The sequence below is a fragment of the Sus scrofa genome, chromosome 1 (genome assembly GCF_054392235.1).
Source record: "Sus scrofa isolate SSC_HxYL_T2T_F1_AM1 chromosome 1, Sscrofa_HxYL_maternal_Yorkshire_Landrace_v2.0, whole genome shotgun sequence".
Classification (NCBI taxonomy): domain Eukaryota; kingdom Metazoa; phylum Chordata; class Mammalia; order Artiodactyla; family Suidae; genus Sus; species Sus scrofa.
The window spans coordinates 194,604,939-194,623,360 of NC_139383.1; the positions used below are offsets into that span (position 1 = coordinate 194,604,939).

An 18,422-nucleotide genomic window follows, 5' to 3' on the forward strand; every position below is an offset into this window, starting at 1 on the left:
AGACGCTGGTGCCGCCCGAAGAAGGCTGCGGCGGGTCACGACTTGGGGCGGCCAGCGATGAAGCCGGTGAGTGGGGTTGGGGATTGGAAGAATTGAGCTAATGGGATGGGAACAGTCCCGAGGCCAGTTCCTGGTCCCGGGGACACCTGGGCCTGGTCGCGGCACGACTCGCGTAGTAACCGTCCAGGGTAGGGGGTATGGCCCTTCCCGAGACTTGCGGAGAACGATGGCAGCGAAAGAACAGGGTCGGTGGCGGGCGAGGGGAAGACGAACATTCGCTGTGCACCTGTTATGGGCTGTGGGCTGTCGCCTGCGGGGTCTCCTAAGTCTCCTGACAGCCCTGCCAGAGAGCGCTGAGCCCCGCTTTACGGAAAAAAACGGCATAGAAGCCTTAAGTGTCTCCGTGTATCATTCAGCCTGATATCCCAGCCTCAAAGCATGTGCTGGGCACCCCTGCGGAGCAGTCCTCCCCGCGGACGATGATTCACAACCCCCACTTGTAGGTGTGTCATCACAGTCACCATCCCACGGGGCACGGGGCCACCTGGCACTACGTCCTTTTGCCTAGAGTTCAGAATCTCTGGGCCTGGGGAAGCAGAAACTTCCAACTGTTAAGATTTATAAACCTGGATAGGAAAGCCTGAATTAATGGGCCACACAAATTGAAAATCTGGAATCATCAAAGAAAGAAAAAATAGGCTTAAGGAGCGGAAGGGTACCCATCTGACTCACATCACCTCCCACCAGGGTTGACAACCCCTTGAAGAGCCTCCATTTGAACTAAGTTTATTAATAATAATAATAATAACACAGGTGGATCCAAAGCAACTCAAATCCGTGGCCTAAACTGGCTCTGTAATGTGATCTTGTAGTAACGAACAAGACCATTATAGAATGTGGCTTCAGAGCTAGAAAAGACATTGGGCAGTTCCACTTGCTAATCCCCGTGTTTCCATGTGGAGGGAACATCAGCTGTCCTTCACTTCTAGCCTCTTTCTACACTTGTCCCCAGAAGGGGAAGAGTGAGTGATCCGATGCCTAAGTTTGAGAGGAGCTGAACATAAGAAGGGAACCCTTTCTTCCCTTCTCTTTGCAGAGAGTACTTTCTGGGGTGCTCTTAGCACAGGAGAGCCCTGGGTTGTCCATCACCACCTGTGACTGGTGAGAGAAGTCCAATGCTAGAGTGAAGAAATGACAAGCCGCCTTGAGCTCAGCTTTAAAACCACATCCTCCCTCTGACAATCAGTAATAAAACTGATGTATTGATCTCCATTTGCCTTTCCAGCATCTCATCTCTCCCTTGGTTCCAGCTAGGGAGTAGAAGAAAGGTGTGTTTTTTTGTTTGTTTTTTTTATTACTCCTATAAAACAACACATCTTCCATGTAGAAATGCTTCCCACAGGATTGAGTTTCATCTCCTTCGGTCAGCAAACAAAGTGCATCTCACTCTCTCTAGCCCAGTGATTCACAGAGTTAGGGCTAGGTTATTCCACCTAAACTCCCCACCCTGCCCCCCACCAAACTACTAGGCTGTATGGGGATTAATTTTTGAGAAATGGGGTAGAGAAAACTACTACTTTGGCTTCCTCTCCCTTACTCTGATACCACAGTTCCTGAATATAGTTGGACCTCAGTATCTGGTTGCATGTCATTGTATATACAGGACTTGAGCGTCTGCAGATTTTGGAACCCATGGTGGGGTGACGCTGGAGCCAACCAATCCTACACACACACCATGGACACTAAGGAACTATAGTGTACACAGACCCTTTCTCTTTTTGCCTTAATTGCCTTAACAACTTCTCTATCTGCCTAAAAACTTCCTGCTTATCCATCAAAACCCAACTCATGGATGTCTCCTCTATTAAGCTTTCTTCAGCTTCCTAAGCAGTCAGCCACAGCCTTCTCTGCTCTAAAGGGCATAGTTTATGCTTGCATTTCAGCACTTCTAACTTTCTTGAATCTATGTACACATTGTCTCTCCAACTGTACTTACTTTATGGGTCTTCGCATCTCCAGAGCTTGGCTAATGAAAATGTCCCAGAAATGTTTGTCAATGAATGAATAAATCTCCTCACTTTTTAGTTTGGGAAAACTGAGGTCCAGTGGAAACTAAAGCTGCTTATCTAAGTATATACAGTAAGTGGCAGAGCCAAGACCAGAAGACAGGTTTCTTGGTTCTCAATCCAGCAGTCTTTCTACTACATAGGGCTGTAATGATTAATAAATGGTATAAACAGCAATAGTTTATTATTGATATTGCAGATCTCTCTAATATTCCAGGTTGAATAAATTGCCAGTATGTATCAGTGTGCACTTAAGCTATGATCAGCTATACTAAAACTGTATGTAAATATTCTTTACAGTTATTTAACATAATTGATTTCTTTTGAAGCCTAGCGTGATACAAACAAGTGAGTTTGACTCATCAGATGAAGAGCCTATTGAAGATGAACAAACTCCAATTCAGATATCATGGTATGTGGACATTTCTGATCCCTGATGAGCTAAAATATCTGATGTGTACATCACAGTCTTTGTAGGATTTAGTCTATATATTGAAAATTATTCCCTTCTGCTGATTATATAATTCTAATCTTTCTTACCTATGATAGAAAAAGACTTTTTTTTGGGGGGGTGGAGGGGAGTGGTAGGAGCTCCTTCCTTATATTGAGAAAATCATAGTAGAAACAAGGAGTTAAGATTAGAATGATCTCCCATTTAGTACCAAAACTTTATTCTTTTAAGACAAAAGAATAGTGTATCAAACATAGGATGAGTTATCATTTATCATTTACTCAAATCCTACAACTACTTGCCATAATAATTCATCTATCAGTAGACCCTATTTAAGATGAAAGCCACATTATCATGGATACAATAACCAAAACCAAATGTTTTCATATAAAATCAACTGCTAAGTCTTGGCAGTGATTTAGGTTATACAAGATTCTTGCCTACCAGCAGTCAGATGCTTTTTCTTATCCCTGAAAGTGTAATAATCCTCCTTAAGGTAATGTCCCTGATATAGGAAGAGAAAAAGTCTTGTCCCTGAAGTTCTTTTGTTCTGCCATCAAATAGCAATTATCTTTCATTTCCCCTTCTAAATCCCCTTTAAACTCAAAATCTCATCTGATTTTCAGTCAGGTGGTATTTATATGATGCTCCCCCACCTCACCCCAACTGTTTTCCTCTAAATTCATCTTCTTTTTCAAAGACAAGGTGAGTCTCTGCCTTCATTGTCACCAAGCACTGCAAACTGGGAATAGGACTTCTTGAAATTATTTCATTTTAACCAAAACCCATTACAACAAAGAATTGGTGGCCTGTGGTTTTTATTCTATGAAATTATATCTGTTTAAGGAAATCCTGCAAAGAAATCTTAAAGTAGTAATGTAGAAAGATGAGTGCTGGGAATGAGATTGTCAGATGATCATTTTCTTTTTTTTCTTTCTTTCTTTTTTTTTGTCTTTTTAGTGCTGCACCTGCAGCATATGGAAGTTCCCAGGCTAGGGATCAAACTGGAACTTCAGCTGCAAGCCTACACCACAGCCACATCAATGCCAGATCCGAGCTGCTCTGCGACCTACATCTCAGCTCATGGCAACGCTGGATCCTTAACCCACTTATCGAGGCCAGGGATCAAACCCACATCCTCATGGATACTAGTTGAGTTCATTACCACCGGGCCTGGAGGAAAACTCTCTCAGATGGTTATTTTCCAGTTTATGCCTAAGGTTACTGATACAGAGTATCTCAGGTAACATACCACAAGGGTAACTTAAGTACCCTTTATCCTAGCTGTTGACAATCTAGCCATTACTATCCTTAAGGTAAGTTTAAATTAGCATGTTGCTTTCAAGACTTTAATTGTAACAAAGCAAATGACGTCTCTATTTTAAAACTTCCAGTCTTTCTAAGCCTTTTTGTAACCAATACACTGATATGTAAATATGAATTTTTGTTTTGTGACTATTGTAAATCTCTGAAACACACCTTTGTTCAGTGGTTTGTATAAATGTCCATCTGTAATTTTTTTTTTTAATTGAACCAAATTTGACAAAGTTTTATTCTTTTCAGGCTACCCCTGTCACGAGTGAATTGTTCTCAGTTTCTTGGTTTATGTGCTCTTCCAGGTAGGTCACATCATTGATAGGTTAAAAAAAATTTTTTGTCAGCTAACACATCATTCTCTGTATTGAGCAGTAAGAGAATTTCATAGTTTCTCAGCATGGGAATTCACTTCTGGAAACCCTCTTGGTGGGCCATAGATAAAGGAACATAGATCTACTCTTCAACCCTTCCAAACCCACATTCACAGATATACATTTCTGATTTATCTATCTTAGTAAAACATAACACTAGTATTCAGTGTGAGGCTGAGGACTATAGCCAGGTACTTGCTACAGAAGGGGCACAGAATAAAGAATCCTTGGATTAAGAGTTCCTTCTGCTTGGATCTATCAATCCTGGAATTATATTCCTAAGAATATAAGAAATTGAAATTCACATTCAAAAATGGAATTGAAGCATATAAATGATCATGTGTAATGACTTTCTACAGTAGCTACACATGCATTTAAACATTCTCATTATTTGTAACGAAAAACTGACTCTTTTACTCACTTTGTTAACACTTACAGGTTGTAAATTTAAAGATGTTAGAAGAAATATCCAAAAAGATACAGGTAGGTGTAATATGAGAAAAACCATCTTAATAGGTCTCTTAAAAATAACGCTAAAAATCTCTTTATCGAAAAGAACAAACTGTAGTCTCTTCTGAATTTTCCAAATAAATGTTAGGTATTTCTTTCATAAAGTTTCAGACTAGAGACTTATTCTAATATGTGAAGAGCTATTTGTGAAGGGCAAAGAGAACTCATCATTTACTGAACATAGTGTTGCTTTTCACTGATTGCTATAATGCTTTACATAGCAACTTCATTTGAGGTTAGAATGAAGTTGGAGGGAGAAAAGTTTGCAAGTAGAAAACTGATACTGCACTGCCCAGATCTTTGAACATACTGTTCTTTACAGACTTGACTGTGATGCTGGAAATTCAGACTGAGCTGGGAACCCAGAGGTAGTATTGAAATTGTCCATCTCAGAAAATTCACAGAACCAATATTTAGGTGGAAAGATGGAGTAGGATCTGATCTCCCCATGTCCAAGGATGTTCAAAGCCTCCAGTCTAATAATCCTACAAATATCATGATAATCTACCCCAATTTGGAATTTATATATTGCATAATACTAACAAATTTAGATTTTCAAAATATTTATTCTGATTGGCCTGGAACATCTCAAGCCCAGTAGTCCTACCAATGTCCTTATAATAAACCAAAAAAAAAAAGTATCAGTTGTTTGCTTCTGACCACTATAGATTTTATAAATCTTAAAGTTCTTTCCTGGTCATCCTAGAATATCAATTTGCTAATATACTTTCTTTAACTCACCAACCAAGAAAGACTCAAAAAGACTAGTAGATGAGTTGCCCCTTACAGTACTGGTAAAGATTTTCTGCTCCAGAGATATCCACCACGGTAGGAAATTTCCATTTGGAAAACTTTTAAATCATAAGCAAAATATAATTTAAATCATTGGTTCAAGAACCAGTTTGCACATTTTGGAAAGCCTTATTCACTTAGTCTCATCTATAAAAGATGTCCAGTCTTTTACCAAACCTTTTTTTCCAATGAAATCTTTGATGTAACCCAGTATACAAACTAGATGACAGTGTTTGCTCGACTCTCCCAGCAGCACTTCCCAGGTCCCACCTCACAGTCCTTTCTAGGAAGGTTGAAATCTACTATATAATAGAAATTATTCAGTGTGTACAAAAGGCAAACAGCAAAAATTACCTACTCTCTTTAAAATGGTTAAGTACTACAAATTAAACTCTTTTACAAGTACAAAAGCATAATAATGTTATCTAGAGCAGCCCCGTCCAATAGAAATATACTGGGAGCCGCAAATAGAAGCCATATATGTAACTTGACATTTTCTCAGAGCCATATTAAAAAAGTAAAGACATGTAAAATTAATTTTAATAATAGACTTTAACCCCAGAGAGCCCAAATAGTATCACTTCAACAAATTTTAAGTGTAAAGAGATTATTAGTGAGATAAATTATTATTTGTACCTTGTCTTTGAAATCAGATATACATTTTACATTTACAATCCATCTCAATTTGGATTAGCCATAGTTCAAGTACAAGTCTAAGGGTTCGTGACAAAAGATACTTTGTGTGTAAATAGCTTTGTGCATAAATAAGGACATTTATGTCCTTGGATTTAGGGGGTGGGAGAGAGAGTGGGGGCTCAGATCAGCCAGAATTACTCATTATGAACCCAATGCTCTGTAGTGAACATTGCCTTAAGGAGGCCCTAGTAAGTAGAATGGCCTGTAATACTGTCTCTGGGTTCATATCGTTTCACTGAAATTAGCCAAGCCACATAATTTTCATACAGTTAATGCTTTATTTCCTAGAAACCTAGCCCATAAAATTAAATACATAATGGCATGGTACAGTACAAATGGAGAACATGAGTTCTGGCATCATGGCTATGCTGGAGATTTTCTGTACCAGGCTTAGGATAGAACAAAAAACAGCAGAGTCTTGAACACAGCAAACATGGTTGATTTGGTGAGAAGAAAGCAGGGGGGAAATGGTGCTATCATTCCTTCTCAGGAATTTATTTTGAATTATTAGATGCTTTAAAATTGGGAGTTCCCGTCATTGCTCAGTGGTTTTCGAACCTGACTAGCATCCATAAGGGCTAGGGTTTGATCCCTGGCCTTGCTCAGTGGGTTTAGGATTCAATGTTGCCATGAGGTCTGGTGTAGGTTACAGACAGAGCATGGATCCCAAGTTGCTGTAGCTGCGATGTAGACTGGTGGCTACAGCTCCGATTGGACCCCTAGCCTGGGAACTTCCATATGCTGCAGGTGCAGCCCTAAAATAAAATTTTTTTTAATTTATTTTAAAATAGTATTTATAGTAAAACTTTTTCAAAATCAGTAATATAATTGATGACTTAAAATCTGGCAAAAATTTTGACTTATACAGTCAGGTTTCATTCTAATAACCTTTTGGTTCAGATGTTTCTAATTCCTATTTTGTGCTTAGTGACTTGGTTTTTACCCTAGTTTGAAGGCAGATGCATGTTGTTTAGAATATCAGTAAGCACCTCAAAGTTAACAGATTATCATTTGTTATTTACTTAGATTGTTCAGTTTAAGAAACCGAACTCTATATTTTCCTTCCTGACTGTGTTTCAATTTGTAATGTTCTGTCCACACGTGTCCTTGTGTATCTTGGTGTATTGGCAGAAGAACTAAAGAGCTGTGGTATACAAGACGTATTTGTTTTCTGCACCAGAGGGGAACTGTCAAAGTATAGAGTTCCGAACCTTTTGGACCTCTACCATCAGTATGGAATTATCACTCATCATCATCCAATCCCAGATGGAGGGGCTCCTGACATAGCCAGCTGCTGTGAAATAATGGAGGAGCTTGAAATCTGCCTTCAGAATAATCGAAAAACCTTAATACAGTACGTTCTCCTTTTCTTAATACATTGCATAAGAAATGTCCCAGTCAAAATTATTTCTCAAGTTAACTGCATTCTTCAGTCATTACCTTGTAGTTTGGTGCAAGGATTAATTAAAAGGAGATAATACATGAAAAGCACTAGCACAATGCCTTGCACAGAGCAAGCACTCAGATATTTGTCATTATTCCTTTTGAAAAGTAAGGATAAAAAGTGAGATTTGGAAATTTTTAGAATAGGGTAACAGGCTTTTTCTTTGCTTTCATCATAGATCTTATTGTTTTGGGATCCTCTCCCCAAAAAGGTTGGGGGGCATCATTCTTATTATGTTAAACACCTTCTTTATTGCTTGGCCTTTTAATTACTTAGTTGCTTCCAACAGTAAGAAAGTTAATTTCTTAAAAATTAGCAGTAAAGAAATCATCCTTAAGCAATGAGCAATCCTAAAAACAGGACTTGAAAATTGCATTTGATGATACAAATGTGTTATCTGAATGAAAGAGGGACTCTTCATACTTAAGCTGCTAGTATGAAAGTGTAAAACAAAAGAAAATGGGAGTTTCCGTTGTGGCGCAGTGGTTAACGAATCTTACTAGGAACCATGAAGTGGCGGGTTTGATCCCTGGCCTTGCTCAGTGGGTTAAGGATCCGGAGTTGCTGTGAGCTGTGGTGTAAACCGGCGGCTACAGCTCTGCTTAAACCCCTAGCCTGGGAACCTCCATGTGCTGTAGGAGCGGCCCTAGAAAAGGCAAAAAGATAGAAAAAAAAAAAAAAAAAAAGAAAGAAAGAAAGAAAATGGATTAAGGGGGGTAAAAAATGAGAGAAGAAAAAGTAGCTTGGAGAGAGGAAAAAGAGAATGACAATCAGCAGTAGACAGTAGCTTCACAGACTCGAAGTGGTGCTGTGGAAAGAAATAGTTATGCTTAAAGTGAGACCCACAGAGCAGAGGAGAGCCAGCTGCCAGCCACAGGGAGAAAACTAGTCCTTTGTGCTTGTTGGGTTTTTGGTTTTTTGTTTGGTTGGTTGGTTTTTTGGAGGGTATCCTAATCTGCTTAATCCTCTCTGGAACAAGATAGAACATTAAATAGTGTGGTACTTCAAAAGCTGTAAGGTCTCTAAGACCACAGCTTTGAGCTAGAAGATATACAAACGATACCAAATGATGGAGTGGTCTCAGGGTACTTAGGCCAAGGACAAGCCTAGCCAACTTCTCTCCTCTTAGAGCAGGAGCTCAGGGGCTTCATGCTAAGAACTCATGTTCTGAGGAGTTCCCGTCATGGCGCAGTGGTTAATGAATCCGACTAGGAACCATGAGGTTGCAGGTTCGGTCCCTGCCCTTGCTCAGTGGGTTAACGATCTGGTGTTGCCGTGAGCTGTGGTGTAGGTTGCAGATGCGGCTCAGATCCCGCGTTGCTGTGGCTCTGGCGTAGGCTGGTGGCTACAGCTCCTATTCGACCCCTAGCCTGGGAACCTCCATATGCCGTGGGAGCGGCCCAAAGAAATAGCAAAAAGACAAAAAAAAAAAAAAAAAAGAACTCATGTTCTGAAAGCAAACCAACCAGTACAAGGGTCTCTGGGAACACTCATCTGTTTGCAACCAAATTCTGATGTAGAGAATGATAGCCTGCAGAGTAGGGGAGAAAGAACTAGAAGCCATCCTACCTCTGAGAGTTCCCAAACTTTCTCTATAGAAAAACCGCATCTCTCTTCTAGTACTAATTGTGAAGGCAGAATTTTAGAATAAATATAGTTGCCCATGCTAAATTTTCTGATAAGTCTAAGTCAAATAGCATTGGATAGCTAGATGGAGCTAGTTTTTTTAAAAATTACAATTTTTGGACCCATTTTTCAAACCAGTTCTTTTTATTTTGTTTTGTTCCAAATGAAATCTTTGAAAGCAGCCTCTACTGAAAGATTACTAGAGATCAAATTGGCTCAGTCTAAAGAAGCTTAACAAATTCTGCTCTAGCAAGTTCTAGCTAACCAAATGCCCCGATGTTTGAATATAAACAGGATGGAAGGGTAGATGGGCACTCTTGTATGTGGTGAATGCTTCAGCCTCGCATAAAATAAAGCATCTCATGGCTGGAAATTTTTATTGTCCTAGAGTTTGCAAAGGTGTCCCTACAGTGACTAATGTTTGCTTGGACAAAGATGATTTTCTATCCATTCTACCATCTTTGAGTCCCCACAGTGCTACACAGCTCTGACATTTATCCCTCAGAAACAGGGTCTGGTAAAAAAAATTTTTTTCCCCTGTACTATTGTCTCCCAGTGCTGTCTCACTGGTTCTTGCTGGACATTTTTGTTCCTTTATGAAATCAGTGAACACTGCTTGCCTATTAAAACCATTTCCTAAGTCTGTTGTAAGAGAGTACCACAAACTGGGTAGCTTAAAAAACAGAAGAGTATTCCCTCCCAGTTCTGGGATATAGAAGTCCAAAATCAAGGTATCAGTCAGCAGGGCTGTCCTCCCTGAGATTCTGGGTACTGTCCTTCCTCACTTGGCCATCAGTCCTTGGCATCTTTGGCTTATGGCTGCATCAGTCCATCTCTGCCTCTGTCACGATATGATTCTCCCTATGTGTCTGTTTTCTCTGTCATATTGAATTAGGGCCCACTCTAATGACCTCATCTTAACTCAGTTATATCTGCAGAGACCCTATTTCCATCCTGAGTATGAGGGACTAGGGGCACATTTTTGGGGGGACACAGTTCAACCCATAACACCTACTGTGTACCCAACACTGAATACAAAACACACACTCTGAGGCATAGTCCCCACCCTCAAGGAAGCCACAGCTAACGACACTATCACATAAGAGTTAATAGTATTCCAGCAGGTGCATACAAGGCAGTACACAGGGTGGTAGTGGTTTCTGTGGGGGCTCAAAGGCGTTTCAGATAGGAAATTTGAGCTGGGTTTTGTTTTTATTTTTTGTCTTTTTGTCTCTTAGGGCCACACCAGCAGCCTATGGAGGTTCCCAGGCTAGGGGTTGAATTGGAGCTGTGGCCGCCAGCCTACTCCAGGGCCACAGCAATGTGGGATCTGAGCCGCATCTGCGACCTACACCACATGAGCTGGGCTTTATTTTATTTTATTTATTTTTGTCTTTTTGTCTTTTCTAGGGCTGCACCTGAGGCATATGGAGATTCCCAGGCTAGGGGTCTAATCGGAGCTGTAGCCACCGGCCTACACCACAGCAACCTGGGATCCAGGATCCAAGCCACGTCTGCGACCTACACCACAACTCACGGCAACACCAGATCCTGAACCCACTGAGCAAGGCCAGGGATCAAACCCTCAACTTCATGGTTCCTAGTCAGATTCGTTAACCACTGAGCCACAATGGGAACTCCAAGCTGGGTTTTAAAGGATGAGTAGGAATCGATCAAAGAGAAGAAGAAAGATAAAGGTAGCAAGAGATATAAAAAGTGGTATGTCTTTATCTTGCAGAAAGCCACTAAAATGTTATATCTCTCTACCATCACAGAGTAGATCCCCACCTCTGAAAAAGGCCCACAGCTTGGTCGCTGTGTAGAAAGCAAGTTCATAAATTATCCAGGGGTCAGTACCTGTCTGGTCCTCTGTCTCCCACCCTATCACAAGCTCCAAGTACAACACTCTGCAGTAACTGATGTTCATGAAAAGTCATCGGCACTGAATTAGGATCCTCTAAGAAACTTAGAAAATATGGAGCTCCCATCGTGGCTCAGAAGTTAACGAACCCAACTAGTATCCATGGGGACGCAGGTTTGATACCTGGCCTCGCTCAGTGGGTTAAGGATCCGGTGTTGCCAAGAGCTGTGGTGTAGGCCGAAGATGCAGCTCGGATCTGGCGTTGCTGTGGCTGTGGTATAGGCTGGCGGCTACAGCTCCAATTGGACCCCTAGCCTGGGAACTCCATATGCCACAGGTGCGGCCCTAAAAAAGACAAAAAGAGACCAAAAAAAAAAGAAAAAAAATGTGTAATACACTTTTTTAAGGATTTTTGATTAAAGTGAATGGTTTTACTGCTTTAAGGATTAAGCCTTTTCTAGAAAATCCAGTTCTGTAAACTGCTTGTTTCTTCACAGGGCCGCACAGTAGCAGCTAACCTTCATTTACTTCTTACTCTGTGCCATGCTGTGCTACAAGCTTTATAAATGTTACCTCATTCAGCCCTCTCTATAATATAGGTACTGTTGCTGTTCTCATATTAAAGATGAAAAGGTTGAGGCCCAGAGAGGCTAAATAACTCAGGTTCACATATCTAATCAATGACAGATTCAGGATTCAACCCCAGGCAGTGGGGCTCTAGAGCCCTTGTGCTAAAACCTCTAGAATACACTGCCCGTGTCTTTTTTTAGATGAATGAAGAGTTATTATTGTCCCATAACCACTAAGGTTTTGTTTAGAAAAAAATAAGATGGCAGTTGGTCAAAGTAGTCTGATTTCTATCGATTTAGTAACATCTTCCACTCCTCAGATATTTAAAGAGGTCAATAAAAAGGCCCTGCCTACATTGTTCTTTAGCGGTGTTCAGAATACCTTCCAACAAATAAATAAGCACTGTTTGCTCTTAATTAAGTCAAAAACACTTCTTAATTTCTGGGAACAAGGCACGGTGCTAGGCATTAGAGTAGAAACAGAAAGCAGGGAGAGCAAGTCTTTAGTTTGTAATTGTTGGGATGGAATGAAAATGTAGACTTCAAAACTGTCCTTCCCTTTCAGCTGTTACGGAGGACTTGGGAGATCTTGTCTTGGTAAGAAATATATTTCCATTATTCTGTATTTTTTTTTTTTAACCTCAAAGTAGGAAAACTGGTATTTCTAAGCCATATGCTCACTTTGAGACAAAATGAGACAAAACAATATATATCTGCTAAGACTTAAATGCTTATTTAAGGCCCTAAATTTAGTGTTCCCTAGAAAGCTTGGGTGGGAGTGGGAGTTATTGTCAGCAATGTTTTGGAGGATTCTGCAAATCATAATTTACAGGTCTTAGCTCCTGCATTCTTGCATTTTGTTTTGTTTTCTAATAGTCTCCCTATGCAGGTATTACGATATTTACAGTGACTTCTAAATAATATCCATGAGCAACATAAGTATGTATGTTATGTATGTTATGTATGTTAACTTTAAACTTTTCAAAAAATATGTTTAAAAAAAATGAAATGCCACAGTGGAAATAACAGTTATTCCTTTTAGTATTGGACATTATCAAAATTACAAATTTTGTGTTTCAATAATACTGTCAAAATGAAAAGACCACCCACAGAATGGGGAAAAAAATATCTGCAAACCATATATCTATAAGGGACTGACTTAGACTCTATAAAGAACTCTTAAAACTCAATAATAAAGACAACCAAATTTAAAAATAGGTAGGGAGTTCCCTTTGTGGTGCAGTGGAAATCCGACTAGGAATCATGAGGTGGTAGGTTCAATCCCTGGCCTTGCTCAGTGGGTTAAGGATCCAGCGGTGTCGTGAGCTGTGGCGTAGGTTGCAGACATGGCTTGGATCTGGTGTTGTTGTGGCTGTGGTGTAGCCCAGCAGCTACAGCTCCTATTAGACCCCTAGCCTGGGAACCTCCATATGCCACAGGTACGGCCCTAAAAAGACAAAAGACAAAAAATAAAATAAAAATAGGTGAAGGGTCTGAGTAGATATTTGCCCAAGCTAAATATACAAATGACCAATAAGCCCATGGGAAAATGCTCAACATCTCAGTCATCAGAGAAATGCAAATCAAAACCACCTAACACCCATAAGGATGGCTACTATCCAAAAGATGGAAGATAAGCATTGGCAAGGATGTAGAGAAGATGGAGCCTTAATACATTGCTACTGGGAATGAAAAATGGTGCAGCTACTTTGGAAAATAGCCAAATAGTTACTCATAGAGTTACCATATGACCTAGCAATTTCACTCCTAGGTATATACCCCAAATAAACGAAAACACGTCCACGCAAAACTTGTACAGGAACATTTATGGCCATATTATTCATAATAGCCACAAAAATGGAAACAACCTTAATGTCCATCAACTGACAAATGGATAAACAAAATGTATAGCCATACAATGGAATATCATTCACCCATAAAATGAAGTATCGAAACGTGCCATATGATATGTATGAATCTCGAACACATTATGCTGGATGAAAGAAGCCAGTCACAAAAGACCACATCTGGGAGTTGCCCTTGTGGCTCAGTGGTTAACAAATCCGACTAGGAACCATGAGGTTGCAGGTTCGATCCCTGGCCTTGCTCAGCGGGTTAAGGATCTGGCATTGCCATGAGCTGTGGTGCAGGTCCCAGACGCGCCTTGGATCCCGCATTGCTGTGGCTCTGGTGTAGGCTGGTGGCTATAGCTCCTATTAGACCCCTAGCCTGGGAACCTCCATGTGCCGTGGGAGTGGCCCTAGAAAAGGCAAAAAGACAAGGAAAAAAAAAAAAAAAAAAAAAAACCACATCTGATTCCATTTGTATGAAATATCTAGAATAGGCAAATCCGTAAAGACAGAAAGTAGATTAGTGGTTGCTTAGGGTAGGGTTGATGGGTGGGTGGTGGGTGGTAAAGGGATATTAACAAAAGGGTATAGGGTTCTTTTTGAGGTGATGCAAATGTTCTAAAACTGGTGATGGATTGCGCTTACCTGTGACTACAGTAAAGCCCACTCAGTGGTGCACTTTAAATGAATGAATTGTAGAGTGTATGAATTCTAATTAACTCAATAAAACTGTTACAAAAAGAATGAAGCTAGCGCTAAATTTTAATTCAACAACAGCTATTTAAAAAATCACAATTTGACTGCCAAAAGTGCATACTCAAAGGCCTCAGAGTCTTTTATTTCAAACAGTCACAGCAAACTCAGTCTTCTGCAACAACAGCAGTCTGAATTAAGTATGAAATGTTCTACCCTATCATTAGAGTATACTGCAATCGTATAACATATATTATACATAATATACAGTCTTCTCTGGTGTTCCATTAGTAGCTGCTTGTCTCCTCCTGTATCTATCTGACACGGTATCACCACAGCAGGCCATCGACAGCCTGAGAGACCTGAGAGGGTCTGGAGCCATACAGACCATAAAGGTAAGTGGCAGTGACTGTTGCAGTGAGGCTATGCTGGGGGGTGGGCAGACAGTTACAAGACATTCTCTATTCATGTATCCCCTGTTTATATTTTGATTGTTTAAGTTTACATTTAAACAGAACCTGGATGTCTTTGGAAAAAGTTGTTTTGCAAAATAATGAAAAAATCTGAACTTTCCAGTTTACTCTCTCATGATCCACTGCTGTTCCGTGTTCGTCCATTCAGTTCTGAGAATGGAACCTCTCACCTGGAAAAATGTGGCGGTTACTATAAATTTGGTGGTTTCCTGGGTAGATCTTTTGACCAAAAAGATCCCATGAAGATCCTATTATTATATCACCAAAATATGTTACAAAGAGAGATGAATAATAGAAAAAGTGTACAGCCACACTAATTATCCTTTGCTGTAGATAACCAAAATGACATCTTTCACATTTACTTTCCCTTTAACACCCAAAACACTGCAGTGACACTGTCCCCAGGATATTATTTATCTGTAGATTGTAAAGCTAACTTGCTTTCCTTTCCCAATTTCCTGGTCTCAGCTTTAGGACTAAGTCAGTGGAGCAGGTTCGGAAAACAGGGAGGGTCCCCTTATTATCTGTTAAAATCAAATAATGCTTCAAATTCAAGATGTTCCCACATCTCTCTTTGAAACAAAATACATAGTCAAACATATGTATATGTGTATATATATGCATGTTTTACATCTTTAATCCTAGAGAGAATTAAGCCCACATCAATATGGGCTGTCAATTTGTCACCTCAGCCATTCTGTGGCAAATAAGTTCTTTCCATCTCTGTGCTAATGTAAGTCAGCAGTATGCAATCTCAACTTCTCAGCAGCAGTGCAAAATGAAATTATTGGCCGAGTAAGAATATCCTCCAGGAAGCTATTAAAACTCCAGATAAATTATGTAAAGATTTAATTTTGCTTATCTGCTAATATTACAATAAGATACTCATCTACAATGAAAATTGTTCCAAACAGATTATGTCATCACGAAAAGCAGAAAACTAAGTCTTCTGTAAAGTAAGAAGTAGATTTTCTTGAATATACCACTGTTAGCTGCTGCAGACAGTACCCTCCCCTCTGTACTTACTCCCCAGGGGAATACTTAACAAAAAGAATGCCTTCATGTGTTATTTTTATTTGTTCCTGTCCATAAAGGGAGAAAGGACTTTACACATTTATAAAACTTCCTATTTTATGCTATCTAATTTTTAGAGATTTTCGAAGCAAGTTCTTCACACTCTATGTAACTCTATTGAAAGATAAAATTTCCCCATGATGTAAATGCCTCCTACCCAAAGGGATGTAGGATTGTTTTTAGAGTTTTGTTTTTTTTTTTTTTTTGATTACTGGTTCCTACTTCTGATTTGTGACTACTCTAGTAACTAGCTTTCTACAGTGTACTTCAATATATCTTTACTTTTTTCAGCAATATAATTATCTTCATGAGTTCCGGGACAAATTAGCTGCACATCTATCATCAAGAGAGTCACTATCAAGATCTGTATCTAGATAAAAAAAAAAAAAAAAAATCAAATAGCATATATATATGACCATGTCTGAAATTTGAATTCTGAAACATAATTTGTATTGAAATCAAACTACTAGCATTATCAAATCAAATGTAAATGTATATGTGCAGATATTCCTAAAGCTTTTATTGACAAGTTTCATTGTGTCTCATCTCTTTTCTAGGAGAAAGAAAAAAATTACCATACAATTTTTCTTTTTAGAAATGCACTAGCTACTCTGGTGTATTTTACCTGGAGGTAATGTGAAAAAAGCATATGGAAAAATACATGACTGCCTATTTTTCTTACCACACTTTTATGTCATATTATTACTGGCACCTACTGTGTGGCATAATGATATGGTAATACATATGAAAACTGGTACAAGTAGCCATGCTAAAATTATCTAAATAACTGTTACCCTCTATTCCTTGAAAATTTCTCCCATTGTTTTCTCCACCTCATAGACATACAGAATTGTGAGGGATCCTAGGAATCATCTCGTCACCTCCCTCCCAAATACCAGATCACCCCCAACAGTGTTTATCATTTATCCAGTATTTGCTGGAACATTTTTCAAGATGAGGAATTCATTTGTTCAGCTGCTCTCTTTTTACAGTATTCATTATTTCACCCTAGGAACTACACGGAATTAATCCCTCTTTCACACTTTTATAAAACACTTATCTACAGATTAGGTCTCCAGTTCTCTCACTCCTTTACTCAATACTATTGAACATGTCTTTTTGTCTTTCAATTCCACATTGAGCTGCCCAAAGCAGTCATTTGTAGACAGGAATCATATAGTGAGTCAAGGCCATCTGTTGTAAGAGACATCAGTGGTTTCAGGGCCATGGCTTTCTCAGCTCCTAGAGGTCATAGATGTGGCCAGTGGTCTAAGGCACTTTCACGAGGCAAAGTAAAGTTCACATCAACCCTTAGTTTTTAATCATATAATTACCACTAAGTTTTACTTTTCCTCTCACTCTTCTTGCTCTGATGAACTACTTTAATTTCATTAGGGGATACTTTAAAACAATTACTACCACTGCATGGGAACTTAGACCAGAGAGCCAGCATGTACCATAATATAAAATCAATATTTTACTTTTTTGTCTTTGTCTTTTCTACGGCTGCACCCGTGGCATATGAAGGTTCCCAGGCTAGGGGTCCAACTGGAGCTGTTGCAGCCGGCCTATGCCACAGCCACAGCCACACCAGATCTGAGCCGCATCTGTGACCTACACCACAGCTCACAGCAATGCTTGATCCTTAACCCACTGAGTGAGGCCAGGGATCACACCCGCAACCTCATGGTTCCTAGTCGGATTCGTTTCTGCTGCAAGCCATGACAGGAACTCCTAAAATCAGTATTTTAATACTTTTATATAAACAGTGCTTCTAGAACTTAAGATTTTATAAGACTATTAAAGAAGATGGGAGAATCACACATCCCTGGGGTTTCTTACCCAAGATAATAAATGCCAAGAGTTATAACAAGAAAGTTATTTTTCTTTTAAGTACAGGCTATAATAAGATTGATATTCCTCATGATTTTGGTATTATAACCAAACGCAATTTATTTATTTATTTATTTATTTTTTGTCTTTTTCCTATTTCTGTGGGCCGCTCCCGCGGCATATGGAGGTTCCCAGGCTAGGGGTCTAATCGGAGCTGTAGCCACTGGCCTACGCCAGAGCCACAGCAACGCGGGATCCAAGCCGCGTCTGCAACCTACACCACAGCTCACGGCAACGCCGGATCGTTAACGCACTGAGCAAGGGCAGGGACCGAACCCGCAACCTCATGGTTCCTAGTCGGATTCATTAACCACTGTGCCACGATGGGAACTCCCCAAATGCAATTTAAAATCACATTATTCCATTAAACAATCACTGAAATTGACATTATCAAATCTTATATTAGCTTTCTCCCAATATAAATGTAGAGCTTGAATAATTAAGACAGTGGAGGAAAAATATTGGCATGGACCAATTAAATCCTTTAATAACCAACTGAATTTCCAAAGTACAGGCATCTCTTAATTTCCACTGAAAGTGCTCATTAAGCCTTCCACATTGAAAACTACTTTAATACTAAATGTAAGGAAAAACCTCAATTATCCCATAACAAAGAAATATGGGATATAACTACTCAAATATAATTATCCAATTAAGTTTAATAACATGAAATTCCAACATTCTTGTTAAAGTATTTTCTCTGGTTAACCTGCAGGACAGCCCTCAAAACAACAGA

The 18,422-nt window shown here is 39.6% G+C and overlaps 1 protein-coding gene across 33 annotated transcripts; it reads left to right on the top strand.

The window, feature by feature from the left end:
* Positions 1-7: 7 nt before the first annotated feature.
* Positions 8-16,479, top strand: CDKN3 (cyclin dependent kinase inhibitor 3). 33 transcript variants are annotated; one of them, XM_021083277.2, is made up of 11 exons: positions 8-66; positions 1,097-1,161; positions 1,286-1,328; positions 2,396-2,478; positions 4,081-4,136; positions 4,644-4,688; positions 5,038-5,083; positions 7,384-7,557; positions 12,269-12,300; positions 14,517-14,641; positions 16,085-16,479. In XM_021083277.2, exons 1-11 carry the CDS (start codon positions 58-60, stop codon positions 16,169-16,171), a joined length of 765 nt encoding a protein of 254 aa, XP_020938936.1. In that variant the 5' UTR covers positions 8-57; the 3' UTR covers positions 16,172-16,479.
* Positions 16,480-18,422: the final 1,943 nt, after the last annotated feature.